Genomic DNA, 18,295 nt, shown 5'->3' with positions numbered 1-18,295 from the left:
AAACAGGGACTGTAGTGCTAATGTTGCAAATCATGCCCAAGACAAAGTAGACCCCTTTGGGACACACAGGACACGTCAGGTCATCTGCTGCACATCAGAGACCTCCGAGCATCAGCAAAAGTCGTGGGAAAGGGAAGGGGAACACAAAGAAATAGGCTGAGGGGAAGGAAGGTAATGGGCCACGCTGCTTCCCCTGGGCTCAGGGATGCATCTTCTCCACACAGCTGTTATGAGCATCTCGTAAGTAGGGCCTTCCCCTGTCAGACTGTGCTGAGGGTGTGGTGGGATGTAGCAGGGACCAGGCAGCTGTCCTGGCAGACTGCCCTTGCTCAGTTTGTGAGCTGCAGGGTCATGGATTTGGAGATTTAATTTCCAGCTTTATTATCCTTCCAAATTAAAAAAAAAAAAGAAAAGAAAAAAGGTGGGAGAGAGGCTTGTTGAGCTTTTTCTTCCCCCACCTCATGTCTCAATGAAGTGCCAAGAGTTGCAGAGAGTAATTGAAATGCAATGAAAACAGTTTAATCCATCTTAAAGGGAAATCAGCTCACAGGGGATGCAGCAGCAGCCACAGCAGAGTGGGCTCCAGCAGATGGGGAGCCACAACCACTCCAGCAGACCCATGTCCTGACCCACGCATGCCCAGCCTGGAAGCTGTGCCCCACTGAGCAGCTGACAACAGGTGAAGGGATGCCCGAGGCAAGCAGGACAGAATCAGATTGGCTGTTCACCTTGCAGGAATTTGAAGGAGGAAATTGAACTCTCTGCCATATAGAAGTGACTGTCCGCACTCAGCAATAACAGTAGGAGTAAGGGTGCTCCCTGGCCTCCCCTGCTCCCTGCCCCCCCATCCCTTTTGTTTTCATCCTTCCAGCCCCTCATACAAACTTCTCTTTTCCTCCCTGTCCATTCGTCCCCACAGTCCCTCAGATTTACCTCCCTGTCTCTCTGCTCCCTGAGCCTTCCCCAAGCCAAGCTGCCCCCTGGCCCCTTTTCCCTTGCAAACTAGGCTCTTTTCTTCTTCTTTCCTTTTCCTTTTCCTTTTCCTTTTCCTTTTCCTTTTCCTTTTCCTTTTCCTTTTCCTTTCCCTTTCCCTTTCCCTATTCCTTTTCCTTTTCCCTCCCCTCCCCTCCCCTCCTTCTTTTTTTTTCCTTCTAGAAAATGGGGGTTATGTTTCCCCTTTTCCAATCAGTGTGAACTTCACCAGGCTGCCACAACCTCTCAAATATGATAGCAGCTTGGCAACCTCATCTGCCAGTTCCCTCAGAACCTGTGGATGGATCTTGTCTGGTCACACGGACTCGTGCTCCTTCAGGTTCCTTAGATGGTCTCAAACTTGATCTTCACCTGCAGCAGCCAGGTCTTCCTCCTCAAATTTCTTACCTTTGCTTTCCACAGCTTGGGCAAATGTGGCTAGAGCCCTTGGGATTTTTACACCTGTAGTATGCTTCAGTGTATTCTAGTTGCCTTCAAACTACACTCAGTTGAAAATAAGAAACTAAACTAAAAGGTCAAAGGAAAAACAACTTAGTTTATACACTACATGATTTCAGTGAGGTTTTAAGTATGGGAAATCTAATCACTGATTTTCTTTAAGCTACCCCAGAAGAGTTGGTCTTATCCCCCTGTATAGCCCCGCACAGATGGGAGTCAATCAGAGACAAGCAGGATGGGGTCAGTGCACCTTGGTGCATCCTTCTGCTATGCAGATTAGTCACAGCCAAATCTCAGAGCCTGTCCCCTCCACCAGCGCACAGGGATGCCTGTACCTGCTGCATGCTATGGTGACGGAGGAGCACCATAGCAAGAGACAGCCAGCCAGGACAGCACAGCTCCACCAGGAGCAATGCAGCAGGGCAGAAAAGATCAACTGAGCAGAAAGCAGCTTCTCAGGTCAGGCTCTGAGAGCTTAAAAACACCTCTGCTCTCATCTGAGCTACTGAAACATTTTCCTTCGGGGTAAAACATGCCATAAACCCCAGTGCTTGTCAGAGATGAGACGTTTGACATCATATTGCATTAGCGCAGCTGCAAGCAACACAGAGCAGGGCTGCCAGCTCCCCTCGGAGATCCAGTAACTACAGAAACACAAAACATAATGCAGCAGGACTGGACGTTCAGCGCCTCGCTTCCCTTGGCTCGTGCAAGGCCCATGTGTAGTATCTGACAGCAGGTTTTTCTTCAGCCCCCTGAACAAATGGGACAGGAGCAGTGATTTGCTGGCAGTAGCTCTGCTATCATTTGTTATGCTGGCTGAGGAAGGCACACCATTAAAATAAACATATCCTCTACTTCTGTGCCCTGTAATCTCCAGTCCTTGGTTCTCACATCGCTTCTCCTCCCCTCCTGCTGTACAGTCTCTCTCTTGTCCTGTTTTTCTCTTCCAACCCTTGACCTTGGGACATTTGTTTTTAGAGCTGGGACAGCCCTTGTGAGGTTGCCACAGTAAGGAATGGGCTGCCAAGGAGCTCTTCAGCACACTCTGAGCATTTCTCTTCTTTCTCCAGGTGCAGAGAAGTGTGGGGGAACAGGGTTGGCACTCACACAAAGGCTCTGCTTGCACCATCCGTGAGCGATGCTCTAGAAAACAGTGGGACCATGAAGGGCTTAGGAGACAACAGAAGCCGCCACCTCTCTGATAACCTGGACTCCCCTCAAGACTCTCTTTATGCCCCCCAGGACAGGAACCCATATCTCCTCAGCCCCACTGACTCCTTCACCATGGAACCTCGATTCCCAGCCCAGAACACCCTCCATGGTGACTGTCTCCTTCCACTCAACAACCAGATCTCCAATAGCAGCACTTTCCCCCGCATCCATTACAACTCCCACTTTGAGGTCCCAGATGAGAGCCCTTTTCCAAGCCATGCCCAAGCCACCAAAATCAACCGCTTGCCTGCAAACCTCCTTGACCAGTTTGAGAAACAGCTGCCCATCCACAGAGATGGCTTCAGCACCCTCCAGTTTCAGAGGAGCGATGCAAAACACCGGAGTGAAAGCCCTGGGCGGATCCGGCACCTTGTCCACTCCGTCCAGAAACTATTTGCCAAGTCCCAGTCTCTGGAGGGCCCCACCAAAGGCAATGTGAACGGTAAGAAAGGGGCTGATGACCCCAAGCAGAACCGAAGGAGCAAGAGCAAAGACCGAGTAAAGACTTCCGAGCCCAAGCGCAGGACCAGATCCAACATATCAGGCTGGTGGAGCTCAGACGACAACTTAGACAGTGACACCTGCAGCTACCGCAACCCAATGGGCCTCATGACACTGGGCCGGCAGCCGGACCACAGCCAGCCGAAGTACTTCATGCATGCTTACAACACCATCAGCGAGCACATGCTGAAATCCTCCAAGAGCAATAACGACCTCAAGGTCACCCCTTGCACCAATATCCCCATTAACAATGACTCCAACTACATTAAGAGGGGCTCCTGGTCCACGCTGACACTCAGCCACGCTCGGGAAGTGTGCCAGAAGGCCTCAGCCACAATCGACAAAGCCTTGCTGAAATCCAAGTCCTGCCATCAAGACTTGGCCTACCACTACCTGCAGGTGGGTGCAGAGAGGGGTTACGGTTTGCTTCATGCAGGAAAACAAGAAAGCACCCTCTGGGTGGGCACCCTATTGCCCAGCAGGCCTTATCAAACAGCACCAGACTGATGTTTCAGCAGCCACCCCAAGTCACATTGCCAACATTGGGCTGGGGGGACACAAGTGTAAATCCCCCAGACCCCAGCTGTGCTCAGGGACAGACGTGCAGAGACGTGGCGCTGATGGGGTCGGGCTGCAGCAAGCTCCCCCAGGCCCTGTGCAGTGCCAGTGGGAGATGTGGTGCCCATGACAAGGGCAACCTCCAGCCCCCTGCTCCCCACTTCACAGCAGCTACAGCACCTGCTGCTGTGACCAAAGTTTGCTGGGGGATCCCCACATGCCAAACACGTCCCACTGCCCTTGCAGACCCTGCAGCCACCGTGGCCAGGGCAAATCCAACACTCAAGCACAGCTTCTGCTGGGTGCCCAGGCAGCTGGCTGCATCCCACCAGTGCAGGATGGCTCCTGGCCTCTGGCCGAGCGCTGCCATCATCCCACAGCCCAAAGGACGCCAGTAATAACTGATGTTAATCCCTTATATCCATGTGTTGCAAGGATGTGCCAGCACGCCCTGTCAGCCCCACTCCGCAGAGCTTCCCTGGAGTGCTGGTAGGACCTGCAGCTCAGCGGGGCTCGGCTCCCACTGCTGCTCCTCCTTGGGGCTGCACGGCAAGGAGAGCAGTGCCAGCCGCCTGGCTTGCATGGCAGGGCCTGCATGGCTAGTGCTGCGGGCCGCAGGCTTGAATGCCCGTCATGGGGAGCGCCACATCGCCGGGGGTTTATAAAGCTGCACCTGAAGAACATAAATCTGGCTGTGCCTAGGAGAGAGGAATGAAGACAAATAAACCAGGCCTGGATGGGGAAAGCAGGGGGTGGGATGATCAGGTGGGCTACCTGATGTAAATCTCTAGCGTTCTTTTCTAATGCAAAGGTGTAATCGGCTCTCCTGGCTGCAGCCAGCGGGCTTACAAGCTGTAAAGAGCCATGAATTATTGAAGCACAAACTGCTGCTCATATCTGGGTGGTTATTGCTGCAAATCAAATTATGGAGAGACTTGCTGTATCAGAAATGTCGTCGGAGACACGTCCTTGGCCTGGTTTTTTTTCTTTGTCCCCTCCTTTCAGTCAGGAGCATTAAGAGCTGCAGAGCCCCTCTGTGTGTGGCAGCAGGGCTGGCATAGGAGACCCCACAGCCACCATGCAGTGCTCACTCCCCCAGTGGGGCCAGGCCCAGTATGAGACAGCCCTGCTGGTTTGTTCCCCACCCATGTAATGAGCCTCCGTTTCTTGACAGCCTGACGGAGGGCTGTGGGCACAGCTGGGTGGCGTGAGCCCGGCCAGCAGCTGGGCAGCCCCACCGCTCGGCTGGGAGGACACGGGTGCCGCCCCACTGCCGCCGAGCGAGCCCCCACGGAGGTGGGACCAGCCCCTGAGCCCCGGGCCGACCGACGCAGGCAGCGGCCAGGTAGGGAACTTGTTCTGAGGGAAAGCTTTTGCCCAGCTCCCTCCCCTCCCTGACCCTCCTGGAACCATCGGATGGGGCCAGCAGCCCCTACCACAAGGCCGGGCAGGGCACAGAGGCGCCACACCAGGCACCAAGCCCAGGAAGATCAAGAGCAATGCGGGACTCAGCAGGCGGGGCAAAGGACTGCAGCCTGGGGCGGTTATGGCAGTTACAGACAGCTACTCATCTGGGAAGGGATCTAAGCCAGATGTGGAGAAGTCACCTCCAGCATTTGGTAGACAGCGTGTAGGAAATGTTCCTCTGCAAGAGGACAGGTCCCCTGACAGCTCCCATTCCTGCAGTGGCGACAAGACAGATGCTTCTACCTGCTTGCAGGTCCCACACACGGGAAGTGCAGGGCAGCCAGCTCTGCTGCTGCGGAAATGCTCTTTTCACCCAAGTACGCGAACAGTAGGTTGGGGACAAACAGATCCCCCAGCCCCCAAACTGGGGTAAGACTACAAGGTTTTTCACTTTTCCTGTACCAGTTGTAGGCTCTGGAAGGCTTGGGGCTCATCAGGGACAACTGGGACTCTTTGTGATTGTTCAAGTCCTATTCCAAGAGCCAGTTGTGAGACCTAAGAATGGGTGATTGCTCAGCTCCACTCAGGTCTAGCCAGGTGCCTCAGAGGGGGGGTTGTGTGGTGCAAAACTCAAGGCGAAGACCTTGGAGAATGACTGGAGCACAGCTCTGAAGAGATAGAGTTTGAGCTCCTGTCTTCTCTGTGGGACTTGTGCGTGACTGCTGGCAGCCAGAGCCCAAGGAGGTCTCTGGAGCCAGAGATGGCCTGGGCCATCGGCAGGCAGGAGCAGGAAGAGCTGAGCAACCTCTGCCCCGCACACAGTTCAGCCTCATCTGGGCAGTGCTCTCAGCTGCAGACAGCCCACTTCTGAGCAAGGGAAGGATCCATGCTGCCCGGGCACCTCTGTGACCCTCAGTGCAGCCAGGGGGCACACAGGGATGCTGCAGCCATGTCCAGGCCTTGGGTCATTTTTCTCTCATAGTTGTCTCCCAAAATAAACAGTGAGATGGCTGCATTGTGGCTGTTCTCAGCTGTGAAAAGGGGCCATGGTCACAGCACCAGCGGCACAGCCCCTGCCTCTCTGGTGCTCCCACGGGACAGGGCCACACCACCAGCACTGTTAGCCTGGAGCTTCATTTAGATTTGCCTCCCCAACCCCATCAAAGCTTCCGCAACTCCCCAGTGGCCCCAAATATGAATTGGCAAGACAGGGTGGGCAGCCCACTGAGTGCCAGTCACTGCCATGAGAGCTTCCAGAGGGAAGGAAGTCCAGTCCAGGTTGTCCCCAAAGTGCTCCTCCCTAGAGGCCAGGTAGGACACAAGTAGCCTGGGCTCCAGCTTTCTTTCTTGGAGACATGTCTGATGCTACACGTAGCCCTCAGGACACCATGAGGACCAGCTCCAGAGGGAGCAGCACTGTGCCCTCAGCGACCTCCTTCTTGCATTGCAGCCTGGCTGCATGGCACATGCATCCCTGCACACTGTGCCCAGCTCTGCGGGGCCTCAGCGGGTGTGCTCACCTTGGGTGCATGTCCACGTGTCCTGGGATGGGGCTGCATGTTTGAGCTGGCTTATATGTGAATGGGAACACTGCTTGCTCTGTAAGTCTCTCTACCCCATTCCCACCAAAGTTATAGGAACAGCACAGCTCTTTCACTCCCACCTTGGAGGTGGAATTTTTTTCTTTGCTGCGTGCTCCCTTCTACTAAGGCTCTTTTAGGGAAAAATCCCTGTGTGGCACCTTCTTTCGTGTCCCCTCCACACTTAGCTCATGATACTAGGGACAGATTAACCAGAAGGCACTGCTGTTTTACAACATGCAGCACTGCACAGAATACCAAAGGAGCCCAGCTCTCAGGGACAGAAAAGTGGCTGTGCTAAGGGGCACTGTGCAAACCAGACAGAGAGGAATCTGCACCCAGAGCCTGGCAGATCCTCGCTGTCCATTCTTCCCCCCGTGCAGCTGTCTGGGCAGGGTGGATCCCAAGCCCCTGTGGCCAGTGGCCACTTGCAAGGGCTGTGGACCTGGGCACTCTCGTGCTCCCACACCTTTCACAGCAACCAAACCACCACAGGCACAACAAAGTCTACATTTGGAAAAACAGCAGGAGAAACCAGCCAACAGGGAACCCCAAGTTTCTCCATGCCAGGTTTAAGTGTAACATATCAGCTCTCGTTTCATCTTTGTCCTGTGGACGAGAGATCCTGCTGTCAGTCACTGTCAAGGTCTGTCCCTGGATAACAGGAAATGCTCTCGGCTCTCCATCCCCTATTACTTAAGAGTCTGAGACAGGCTCTTCGAGCCCTCAGGTGCCTGAAGATGCAGAAGAGCACCCAGCAGGATGCAGAATGGGCACCTCTAATACCTGCTCCACTTCTGAAGATCCCCAAGGACACCTGCTTGAAATGCTTGTTCTGCACTCTGGCCTGTGGGCAGTAAGAACAGTGGGAGGCCCCATTCTCTCTTCATCCCATATGTGGGACGAACTCCAAACTGGGGCACTAGAGTCGAAGGGTGTCCTGCCAAGCATCGTCCTTTCCCTTGGAAACTGAAATGTGGAGCACCTTGGGAGCTTCTTTGTTTCTGGCACCAAGCTTGCTGCCTTGACAAGGTGAGGGAAAGGAGAAACAAGGCAGCTGAGTTAGGACCAGACGGCTGTCCTCACAGGGAAGCTGCTTCGGGCTGTCTCGAGGAGAGGCCTGTGTCCTAGCTCTGCTAGGGGCATGCACTGCTCTGGGATGCTCAGCTTACACCGGCCCAGGAGCTCTGATGGCAGGAATGTGTGACCCATCCTCAGGCAGCACAATCCAGTCTCAAGTCAGGCCCGACACCAAGGCAGTTCAGTCGGCACAGGGGCACTTCCCAGGGCCGCTGTGATGCAGGTCGGCCAGGGACTTCTATTGCACAGCAAGGACTCATCCAGCAGGCCCCTCCTGGCTGGCCTTGGGGCCACTCCTTGCAGACAGCTATGCTTGGGCAGAGAGCTCTCACACCCAGGAGAGAAAGGAATCTTCTCTTACTTTGTAGAAGCCTGTGGGTTATACCCCTGTAAGCTCCAGAGCTCACAAGCAGCCAGACCAGAAGCCACTCTGAACAGGAAGATTGCAGGAGGCAGAGTGGGAAAGAGCTGTACGACCCTGCTGCAGCAGGGGGGCCTGGCAAGGTCTGTGTCTCACATATGGACCTGCACTACGTTGGTCCCCACCTAGAGCTCCACCACCAGCAGTGCGATGCCTCTGGCTCTCTGCACTGTGTCTCCCCATTAAAACCATTCCTGGCTCAAGGGTACCCTTCCTGCCTTTCTCTTGCACAGCCAGCCCACACTGGTGCACTCTCTAGATGCATAAAAAACCAGCAGAACAGACTGCTGATGGGGGAACCCCTTAGGAGTTATAGGATTGTATCACCAGTGGGATCCGACAGGTTGTGAGAGTTCTGCACAGACACAGCAAGCACCCGGTTGTGGAGTAGGGACTGAACTCCCGACTTCATTAGGTCAGAGTGAGAAAGGCTGCTATGAATGTCTGAGCCCACATCTTGACACCCTGCCTCTACCTGCAGCTCTGCAGCCCCAGGATGACACTGCATCCCAGCAGCTGCAGGCAGCGCACACAAACCAGCCTGCTGCAAATAAGGAGGGGAACAGGAACAGAGTGGTACTTAGCATCTCCAGCTGATGACAGTTAGCTGCATTCCCAGAGCACTAGATAAAAACTGGCTGATTAATCCTACAGCCCCTCAGGGAGTTGGGTAAATCCAACAGCTCTGTCAGCAAAGTAAATGTGGATGCTCTCACCAGCACAAGCTGGCTCAGCACACAGCTGCTCCCCACTGGTGCTCCGCAACCAGCAGCTGCCTGCAGCAGGCTGGGCAGCCTCAGGTTGCCCTGGTCTCACACGCTCCTAAGTGAGGATCTCTTTCTGAGCCTGCAGTTTCTGGCTTTCCCTCACCATCCGTCTCTGGATCTGTTACAGCTGCAGGCAGTGCAGTGGGCAGTTCTGCAGGGTGCTAGATGTACCGATAGCCACAGCTATCCTGTGCTGAGGAATGCTCTTGCTGTCCTCAGGCTCGCCTGCCCTTCTCTTGCGCAGACAGCCCATACTGTTGTACCCCCAGTAGGCAAAAACTGCAGAACAGATTGCTGGTGAGAGAACCCTGTAGGAACAATTGCTTCAGTCCTTTCTTCATCCCCCTCTTCTTATCCTAAGGACTGTTTAAGGGCCAACCAGAAACCAAGCTAGCCACAAAAACAGGACTTGCTCCTGTCAGCTCCAGTTGCCCCATCTTTCTCTTGGCCTGTCTGCATGTGGTCTTGCCTTGTTCTGCCTTGGGCTAACATCTGGCTCTTCTGCTGGTCCAGAGCCCTGCCTGTGCCACTGGCAACCTATGCAAACCACAAACCCTTTGCAGGGCAGACAGGCAATGGTATTAGTTGATCTGACCAGAACTTCAGGCCTTGTGGAATGCATTAGCTTGACCATCTCTACTGAGAGAACAAGAGGCTGTGTCTGCCTTAAATTGATGACAGAGTTCCCACAATTAGAAAGGTTAGAAATGCTTTCGTTGCAAGGTACTCCGCATCTCCGTGCAGCGACCAGCACAAAGCTTACATTCCCTAGCTGCTCCAGGGCTTGCGAGGGCCTGGCTTGGCTGCCAAAATGAATTTCAGACACTGAGAGTCCCATTCAACTTACAAATCTTGGAGGGAGGATTGGACTCTGGTCCATAGGCTCTGATCTGTGCAGCTATTACTGGCTTTGGCCTGAACAATGTGTATGCTTTACTTTAAGTAAGCATGGGCTTTGTGTTAAACAAATGTGTGCCACTCATGTCCCAACACGCAGCGTAAATCTGGTGAGGCTCTTCCCTTCTCATTGTGTCTGGCATTGTGCAGCTTGTATCAACTGTGTAAGCATGGTCCAGTGGTCATCGAGTGAACGTATGTGGGTACATGCGCTGAAATTGAGGCAAACAAACATAAGACTGCCTGGCATGAGCTGGCAAGGGAGGGTTGGAAAGGGATCGCGTTGCCCATTCCCACTATTCTCCAACTGAGGCTACTACAGTCGGCCTTGCCATCAATCCCCTGAGTCCCCAGGGTCCCTCTGGTCCCAGAGATTCTGTCCATCACTGCTCACGCTCCCTTTACTCTTGCAGGTGCCTCAGGGGGAGTGGAACAACACGCTGTCTCGGGACAAAGACAGTGAGATCCCATGCCGGCGCATGCGGAGCGGGAGTTACATCAAAGCCATGGGGGATGATGATAGTGAAGACTCAGAAAGCAGCCCCAAACCATCCCCAAAAACTGCAGCTCGGAGGCAGAGTTACCTCAAGGCCACCCAACAGTCCCTGAGTGAGCAGAGCACCACCCAAAGGTAACTGGAGCTCCTCTGAGAGCTCTGCATGTGTCCCTGGGGGCCATGCTGGAAGCCATCCTTGGGATTTGGTCAGCAGCACTGCTCAGAGACCCCATGTGGGGAGCAGAGCCCAGCAGGTCTCCCTCACACGCGCTGCAGCTGGCCATGGGACAGGCAGAGCATGACAGGAGAAGATGTGGCAGAGGAAGGAGAGAGTTTGCCATCCTGGTGACTCCAAACAGCCCTCTGCAGGTCCCCCAGTGACAGGGAGGGCCCTCCTTTGGTGGTACTGTGTGGGTTTTCTCTGGCTGAGGGTCTGCTACTCCAAGGAAGTGTGGAGATCACAACCCAAGGGTGCTGTCTAGACATGGAGATGCTTAGCCAGCATGGCTGACTACATGTGGCACACAGGCCACACACTGCTGCAACTGTGCCATCTGCTTTGCTCCACAAGCATCCCAAGGCCTCTGGGACCAGTCAGAAAGGGCCTGTTTTGCGCACCAGACTGAGTAGTCCCCTGAAGTTGGGAGAGATGAGCTAAGAGCCCTGGGTCCATGTATGGAGAGAGGAAGACCCTGCATTTTGAGCCAGAGAGACAGCAGAGCAAAGGCATCACAGCAAGCACACTGAGTGAGGGGCTGTTCCTCCCAGAATGGGGTTTGTGTGACGCCAGGACAAGGCATCTAGGGGCTGTGATGGGCTGCGAGTCCCTCTGTGCTGCAATCAGATGTGAGCAGCACCGGGGCAGGAGGCAGGAGCAGCTGTACTTGAACTGCTCACTGTTCATCAGATGGAGCCAGAAAAGCAAGGCAGCAGCAGGTAGTCTGGAGACCCTTTGTGGTCCATCAGGCTGGAGCCCAGATGCTGCTTTCTGGTGGTAGACGGTGATGAAAAATAACTGACACTCAGGTTCTTCCTGTCTTGGGCTAATTGTCCATTCAGGTCGTGCCCATCAGAGCGTGAAACTTCATCAGGACTGCTGGGGTCCAGCACCCGGCTGGCCTGGAGTGCAAGCACGACTGCCATCTGCTGACCACCCTTTCACTCTGCCCTCCCCCCGCCCCCAGAAAGCTCTCTGGAGATGTGGCCACGCAAGTTGGTGCAGAGCCACACTGGTGGGACAGAAGCTGGAGCAGAGCAGTGGCCCCACACCCCATCGTGGCCGCACGCCTCAGTCTCCTCAGCTAGAGCCACTGAGCCCCATCCTGGAAAGGAGACTTCTGCTCCTCCAAGGCCCACTGCCTGCTCTGTGACTCGGTTTCTCCACAGGCAGCTGATGAGGGTGGATCAGAGTGAAGCCAGGAACAAGTTGCTCAGTGGGTGGTCGAGCTCAGCAGCAGTTTCCTGTAGGGATGGTGTCTCCTCCATCACCTGGGAGAAGAGGCAACTCCTGTGTCCATCACACTCCTGAATGAAGGCTCAGGAGATGCCATCATCCTTCCTGCAGGTCTGCCCAGTCAGGAGACAGCCTGTAAGCTCCCTGGATGCAAAGGGCAGACCTCCTGCGCCCCACAGCCCCCCAGGTCTTACCCCCACACTGTTCTTGTGGGGACTACAGGTGGCTCACAGGGCAGAGTTGCTGCAGTTCACCCCTCACCACACCTGCCTGTGCCTTGCTGCATGCTCCAGAGCCCTGGCAGCCCACACAGACCACACACACGTCAGAGATGGCGCTGAGCTAATATGCAAGGCTGTCACACACCCACCTGATCTGTGACAAGGACTCCAGCTTCACACAGGGTCTTATGGTGGCAGTGAAGAGTGGGAAAGCCAGGTCCTTCCCATACCCTCCCACATGCCTCCCGCTCTCTTCATCACTCCCAGCCCCATGCACCCAGTTCTTGCAGTAACCCTGGTCTCAGCAGGGTTGGGCTCACTAAAAGCCCTGCTTTTCTGCTTCTGCTGCTGCAGGAGCCCCAGCAATGGGACGATTTTTCCCTCACAGCCTGTAGCAAAAGCTACTTTGGAAATACTGAACCCCTTTGCTGGTGCAGTACTGCCGTCCAGGCTTGGCTTCCCCTGGGCTTCTTCCAGATAGACTTTCATGTTCCTCTGTATAAACAAGCAAACAAACAAAAACAGAATCACAGAATCACAGAATGGCCAGGGTTGGAAGGGCCCTCAAGGATCATGAATCCAACCCCTGCCACACGCAGGGCCACCAACCTCCCCATTTAATACCACCCCAGGCTGCCCAGGGCCCCATCCAACCTGGCCTTGAACACCTCCAGGGATGGACGGGGCAACCACAGCCTCTCTGGGCAGCTGTTCCAGCACCTCACCGCTCTCTCCGTAAAGAACTTACAGAAGAAACCCTGCAGATATTTCTAACAGTGAAGTCCATAAAAATATCACAAAAAAATCATTTCTCTCCCCCTGCCCCTTTCCACCAGTCCAGTCAGGGAGTAGCAAGCTCTGTGACCACAGCCCTCAATGTCAGTCTGTGCTGGGGCTGATTTGTAACTGGGACTGTGACTCTGCAGACTGGCACAGATCCTGTGTGCTCCCTGGGCTGAACAAACCTAGTATGTACACTGTACCAGCTTAAACCAGGAGACGCCTAGGTGGGAAGGCACTTCTGTCTCCTGCAGCAGCTGCAGCCAGGGCCAAGCAGTGTACCCAGCTGGTACCTAGCACCAGCTATGTGCTGCTATGTGTTCCTGTGTCTGGCAATGTGGTCTGGGTGGGCTGACAGCTCCAGCACAGCCCCAGTGCTTTCTGCTCCCTGGGGACACCTCTGACACCCTCTCTCTCTGCTGGCAGGAGCCTGGACCGCCTGGACTCTGTCGAGATCCTCCTACCTCCAAAGTTCCCAACCTGGGAGGAAGAATACAACCAGATCTCCGACAGTGTCAATGACTCCAGTTGCATCAACCAGGTGAGGTGCTAAAGACTGAAGTCCCATTGCATACTCAGCTCAAAAGAATGGAGGCTGGTAGAGAGGATGGTCCCTTAAAAACAAGGCACTCTATCAGCAGATGTGCTGTTCTCTGGAAGCTTTACCAAAGGGTCAGAGCCAGCTTCTTTATTCACATTGGACTCCTTTTGTTCTAGCTTTTACCTCCTCTCAGCACTGCTGCTCACTGAAGCCATGGCCATGGGTATGGCAACCTGGAGCCCTGCATGCTTCAAAACTGTGGGCAGAGCTCAGGGCTGCTTTGTGTACAGACTCACACTGCACAGCACCCAGGAGCTGCCCGCAAGGCTGCCCACTCCTGCTGCAAGCTCCATGTGCTCACTGGGTGGGCACAGGGCCCAGGCCAGCCTCACTGCAGCAAAAGGTGGCACGTGGTCTGTGGCCAACTACCAGGGACCCTGCAGAGGGAGCAGCAGCCCTGCTATACTCTGAGTGCCCCATCCCTTGGGAAGTGGAAGGAGGTGCCTGTGATTCAAGAAGCTGACTCGCTAACCGGGGGTGTCTCCCTTGAGTATTCCTGGTCCTCATGCCTCCAGGAAGGACAGGCAGAGCCAAAGATGCCATGGAGGCACTGATGGTGGGTGGCAAACCCTGACCACAGCCTCTGGGCTTAAATCCCTCTCCTATACTATGCCTCCCTTTGGGATGCGCTGGAGGGGCCTGGGGCCTGTGTGGCTATAAGGCAGCTGCCTTGCAGGCCAGGAAATCACTCATACCACATGAGGCGCTTGCACAGGTCTCGTGTTCATCTCCACCCTAGGGTGGGACCCTTCCTTTTGGGATGCAAGTGAAAGTGCCTTGGACAGCTATGGCTCCATGAGCTTTGCCCAGTTGTGTCACTGCCACTCTGAGCTTCTGCCATGTCCTGTCTCTGTTCACGTGTGTCTGCGTGGGAACACGTGCACACACATGCCCTTTCTGTGCTGCTGCAGCTTGTCTCTCACACGCAGCTGGTGTTCACTGATCAAGGGAGGCAGAATGAGGCAGCAGTTAAGGAAGCAGGCTGGACACGGGGAAGCAGAGACTGAAGAGGAGGGCTGGAGGTGTGTGCTGGCACTCGCTCCAGGTGTGCAGGGCTCTGAGCCCACATTCACCCCTACCCAGCTGCTTTGGCCCCATAGCTGACTTATGCAGCTACTAGTGCAGAGGGCTGGAGCCATTTGTGAAGAGCTTTGGGGAAAGACGCAAAGCATTGCTCACGGGCATACATATTCCTTGTGGTCAGTCTTGTTTCTTGTACATAGACAATATACTGGGTGTTTATGAGCACAGAGAAAGAGGTCACGGCCACTGTATTCCTGTCCTTTGCAGGAAACCCGTGTCTGAATTCGGGCCTCTGCCAGGGGCTGGCTGAGTCTGTGCTCTCTTCCAGCACATATGTACCATTTAGCAGCTGAGAGCAGTACCCTAAAAAGGCATCTGAGGTGTCTCAAGAGGCTGGGCAGCATGCACTTTGCCAGGAGCTGCCCAATTGTGCCCTTTCCAGATCCAGACCCATAGAGGCATAAAGTAGCACCAGCTTGAGCCTGGGCCTGGTGTCACTGACTGCACTTTGCCTGCCTTCCTCCAAATCAACCAGTATCCAATTGCAGATGAATTGGGATCTAAAGTCCTCCCACAAACTGCATAACTGTTGATTCAGGGAGGAATTAGCAAAGACACCTCACGTGAAGCCCAAGCCTCTGGAAGGTCCAACCTGCCTTTTTGTATGTGCTGCAGGCAGCTCCTCCCCTGCCCTCATTTTGACCCCTCAACACCTCCCTTGTCAGACCTAGTGTGCAGAAGCATCTCCAGCTCTCAAAGTCCACTCCACTTGGTTTTCTGCTGGCTGAATTCCACCTTGAAAGCCTCTGGAAATTTGGGGTTCTTCAGAGCATCATTATCTACCTCTAACATGAGGAGACCAGTGGCTGCTGACCCCCAACTTTTCTGAAACACACTTCAAGCTGTGCCTTATACAGAAGGGTACATTTGGCACTTGAACCTGGATTTTTCCCAGAAGCGCTCATCTTGAGCAGCCTGTGCAAAAAAGAGCTCCTGGGGTGAATGTGCTCTATAGACTGGGGTTGTAGGGAGCTGTCAGGAGATAGGAAGGTGGGATTCCTCACAGAGGCAGCGCATGATTTGTCAGGTGTCTGTCCTGATGCCAAGTATTATATATCATGGCTTATGCATGGAAAGAAGAGAGCATGGATTCTATGGGGCTTCTTCCTGCTGCAGGGAGAGAGGAGTCAGCAGCAAGGGGGCCAGCCTGACCCCAGGCAGGGCAAAGTACAGTTTCCCCGACATAGAGCCTGCCACCCATCCAGCTCTGCAGCTGCAGGGCTGTCGTTGCTCCAGGCCACACCATGAGGTTCTGGGGCTTCATGAGGTACAAACCAGGAGCCACAGCGGCCCGGTCCCACAGCCAGTGAGTGCCTGGGGCACCCCAGCACTGTGTTCCTGCTGTCAATGTCCAAGCGTGCCCTGTGTATATTAATATACAATGCATACAACAGGTTAAGTGCATCAGCAGCTTTTCTCTGTTTCAGAGGCGTCCCGTGGAGCTTTGCCGTGCCATGTTTGTGCCACTGTCAAAGGGGCAGCATTTTGCTTGGCATCTTATGGGCTCTGAAGTTTGTACCAAAGTGTCTGCAGTGCAGGCCCCAAGGAAAGGGCCATCTACTCCCCTCGTCTGTGGTCCCTGTGCAATGGCTGTCTGTGTGAGGGCTACCCCTTTCTGGGCTTTTAACCTTCTTCAACTCTTTCTTCCAGATCTTTGGACCCCCCTCACTTATCCCTCAGATATTTACCCATGGAGAGCAGGTACCGTCCCACTGGCGTTCCCTCTTCCTTCTCCATGGAGCTTTCTGGGGTCTCCCTGGACCCCCACGGCAGGGTGTGAGGCAGCTGTGGGGTACCCTCACCCAAGGCCAGGGGATGAGGAGGACGATGCGTTGCCCAGCCCAGGGCACCGCAGCACACCTGGGCAGTTTGATTTCTCCAGGCTAAGCAGAGGGTTTAGAGGTGTTCCAGGGGGAAGTGAAGAGCTTTTTCAGCCAAACCCTGTGGAGCCCAGAAAAGGCTACAGATGCCAGCAGCAGGCATAAATAGTGTCCTTGAAGCCAAAATAAGGGCCCGGAGAGGTGGAAGTGGGCAACAGAGCCATCGCCAGTGTCCCTCATCATCAGTATTTCAAAATGCTTGTTGTTTCAGGCTGGCTTCGTTTTAACCCAGGTGAACGTCCTGAGCTGAAACTCAATTAACTGCGGGCCCCAGAGGACAGGGAAGGGCCAGGGAAGGCAGAGGCAGAAGAGAGCAGGGAGCAGGCAGTGGAGCTGCCCCTGCTCAGGCCATGCCGGGCCTCAGCCCACACAGCAGGCCCTCTCTTCTCACACTCAAAACAGGGCTGCAGCAACATCGTGCCCAGCACAGGGCCAGCCAGCCTGGCACAAGGCATGGAGACACATCCCCAGTCCTGTGCCCCACTGCAGGGTTGGGACAGCACCCCACTGGGGAGCACACCTGCCACAGTAGGGTCTCACAGCTGAGCTTGTGGTCCTCCGGACATGGCAGCGGAAAACCGAGTTGTTCGTGGCTGGGAAGGGATTTTGTCCTCCTGTACTCCCAGCCTTTCCATCAGAAACAGGGTAGTGCTTTGCAGCACTATGGTGGTAAGTGTCTCTGCTCCCACAGGGACCCTCTGACGTGGAAGGAGAGTCCCCTCTTCCCTCGCCCAGGACCTGTGCCAGCCAGCACTGCTCCTCTTGCTCTGCTTGTGTCTGATCAAAACCTCTTGGGAGCCACAGCACGGAGGGGAGCGGAGAAGGCTGCAGGAGGGAGGGGAAGGGGCTCAGCCCTGGGCAGGGGGTGATTGCTCTATCCCTCTTCTCATGCAGGCGAGAGAGCCGGAGCTGGGGGAGCAGTACGAGGCGGTCTGTGACTCTACCTACAGCGAGGCCGAGTCAGCGGCCGCCGAGGTGCTGGACCTGCCCCTGCCCAGTTACTTCCGCTCCCGGAGCCACAGCTACCTCCGAGCCATCCAAGCGGGCTGCTCCCAGGATGAGGACACCAGCTCTGTCCGCTCCATCTCCCCCCCGCCAGCAGGCAGCCTCAGCGGCAGCAGGACCCTGCCCACCAACAGTGAGTGCCAGCGCAGCCATTGCGGGAATAGGGCTGTGAGTGCCTGGGGGTGCGCGGAGTGCAGGCAGTTGCCCTCAGACATCTCGTGGGGTATCTCTTGAAGGTTTCTGTGGGGGAGCGTCTCTGACCTTGCTCTGGTCGGTGGGCAAGGATGCTGCCAGGATGGCTGAGTTGAAGTCTCTGGATATGGGTGCTGAAACAGCTGATGGGCTCTGGTTGCAGATTTAGTGCAGGCTGCAGAGGTCAGGGAGAATTCAGCAGCTTTGCTCAGGGAAGACAAATCTGGCTGGGAGTGATGAAGCAGGATGCCTGCCTTGCCCTCCTGCAGGGTGGAGCACTGGCTGAAGTACTGAAGGACTGCACATGCAGCAGGAAGCTTCAGCAGAGGGTCTCTGCTGCTGATAGCTTTCATCTTCCTCATGCTCTCCACTTTGTGTCTCATTATCATTCCTCCAGTCTGGGCTTTGACCTCACTCTGAAACTCTTGGGAGCAGAAGTGTATGTCAGGAACTTGGCATTCATTTCCACAGGGTCTCAGCATACCTTGGTCACTTCAGCTGTTTCAGTCAGAGGCAGAAATTGGGACTGGCAGATGGAGGACAGAAGGCATCTGCCTTCATCCCTTAGTGATAGAGGAGTGACAACGTTTTGGAGTTTGCTATTGTCAATGGTTTGCGGGCTGGTTTGGCCCGGTTCCGTGACGAGCAGGGCGGAGGGATCCGCAGATCCGCGCCTCCGGAAAAAAGGAAACAGGGGAACCCAAAATAATTAAAACAGCGGCACCGA

The 18,295-nt window shown here is 54.9% G+C and overlaps 1 protein-coding gene across 1 annotated transcript; it reads left to right on the top strand.

The window, feature by feature from the left end:
* The first annotated feature begins 2,535 nt into the window (after window positions 1-2,535).
* On the top strand, window positions 2,536-17,737 carry DLGAP4 (DLG associated protein 4). The gene is made up of 7 exons (XM_042835476.1): window positions 2,536-3,546; window positions 4,880-5,050; window positions 10,271-10,488; window positions 13,234-13,348; window positions 16,142-16,192; window positions 17,266-17,509; window positions 17,613-17,737. Exons 1-7 carry the CDS (start codon window positions 2,596-2,598, stop codon window positions 17,735-17,737), a joined length of 1,875 nt encoding a protein of 624 aa, XP_042691410.1. The 5' UTR covers window positions 2,536-2,595.
* Window positions 17,738-18,295: the final 558 nt, after the last annotated feature.

Source organism: Centrocercus urophasianus, unplaced genomic scaffold (genome assembly GCF_019232065.1).
Source record: "Centrocercus urophasianus isolate 14NV4802_14NV808 unplaced genomic scaffold, USGS_Curo_1.0 seq_53, whole genome shotgun sequence".
Classification (NCBI taxonomy): domain Eukaryota; kingdom Metazoa; phylum Chordata; class Aves; order Galliformes; family Phasianidae; genus Centrocercus; species Centrocercus urophasianus.
The sequence above is the reverse complement of the archived record's forward strand: the minus strand, read 5'-3'. Positions and strand labels throughout refer to the sequence as shown.

Bases quoted from the DNA above. Each gene is read 5' to 3' on its own strand.
- DLGAP4 (XM_042835476.1), top strand. From the start codon at position 2,596: ATGAAGGGCTTAGGAGACAACAGAAGCCGCCACCTCTCTGATAACCTG. The intron at 3,547-4,879 runs GTGGGTGCAGAG...GTTTCTTGACAG, and splicing joins TGGCCTACCACTACCTGCAG to CCTGACGGAGGGCTGTGGGC. The intron at 13,349-16,141 runs GTGAGGTGCTAA...TCTTTCTTCCAG, and splicing joins ACTCCAGTTGCATCAACCAG to ATCTTTGGACCCCCCTCACT.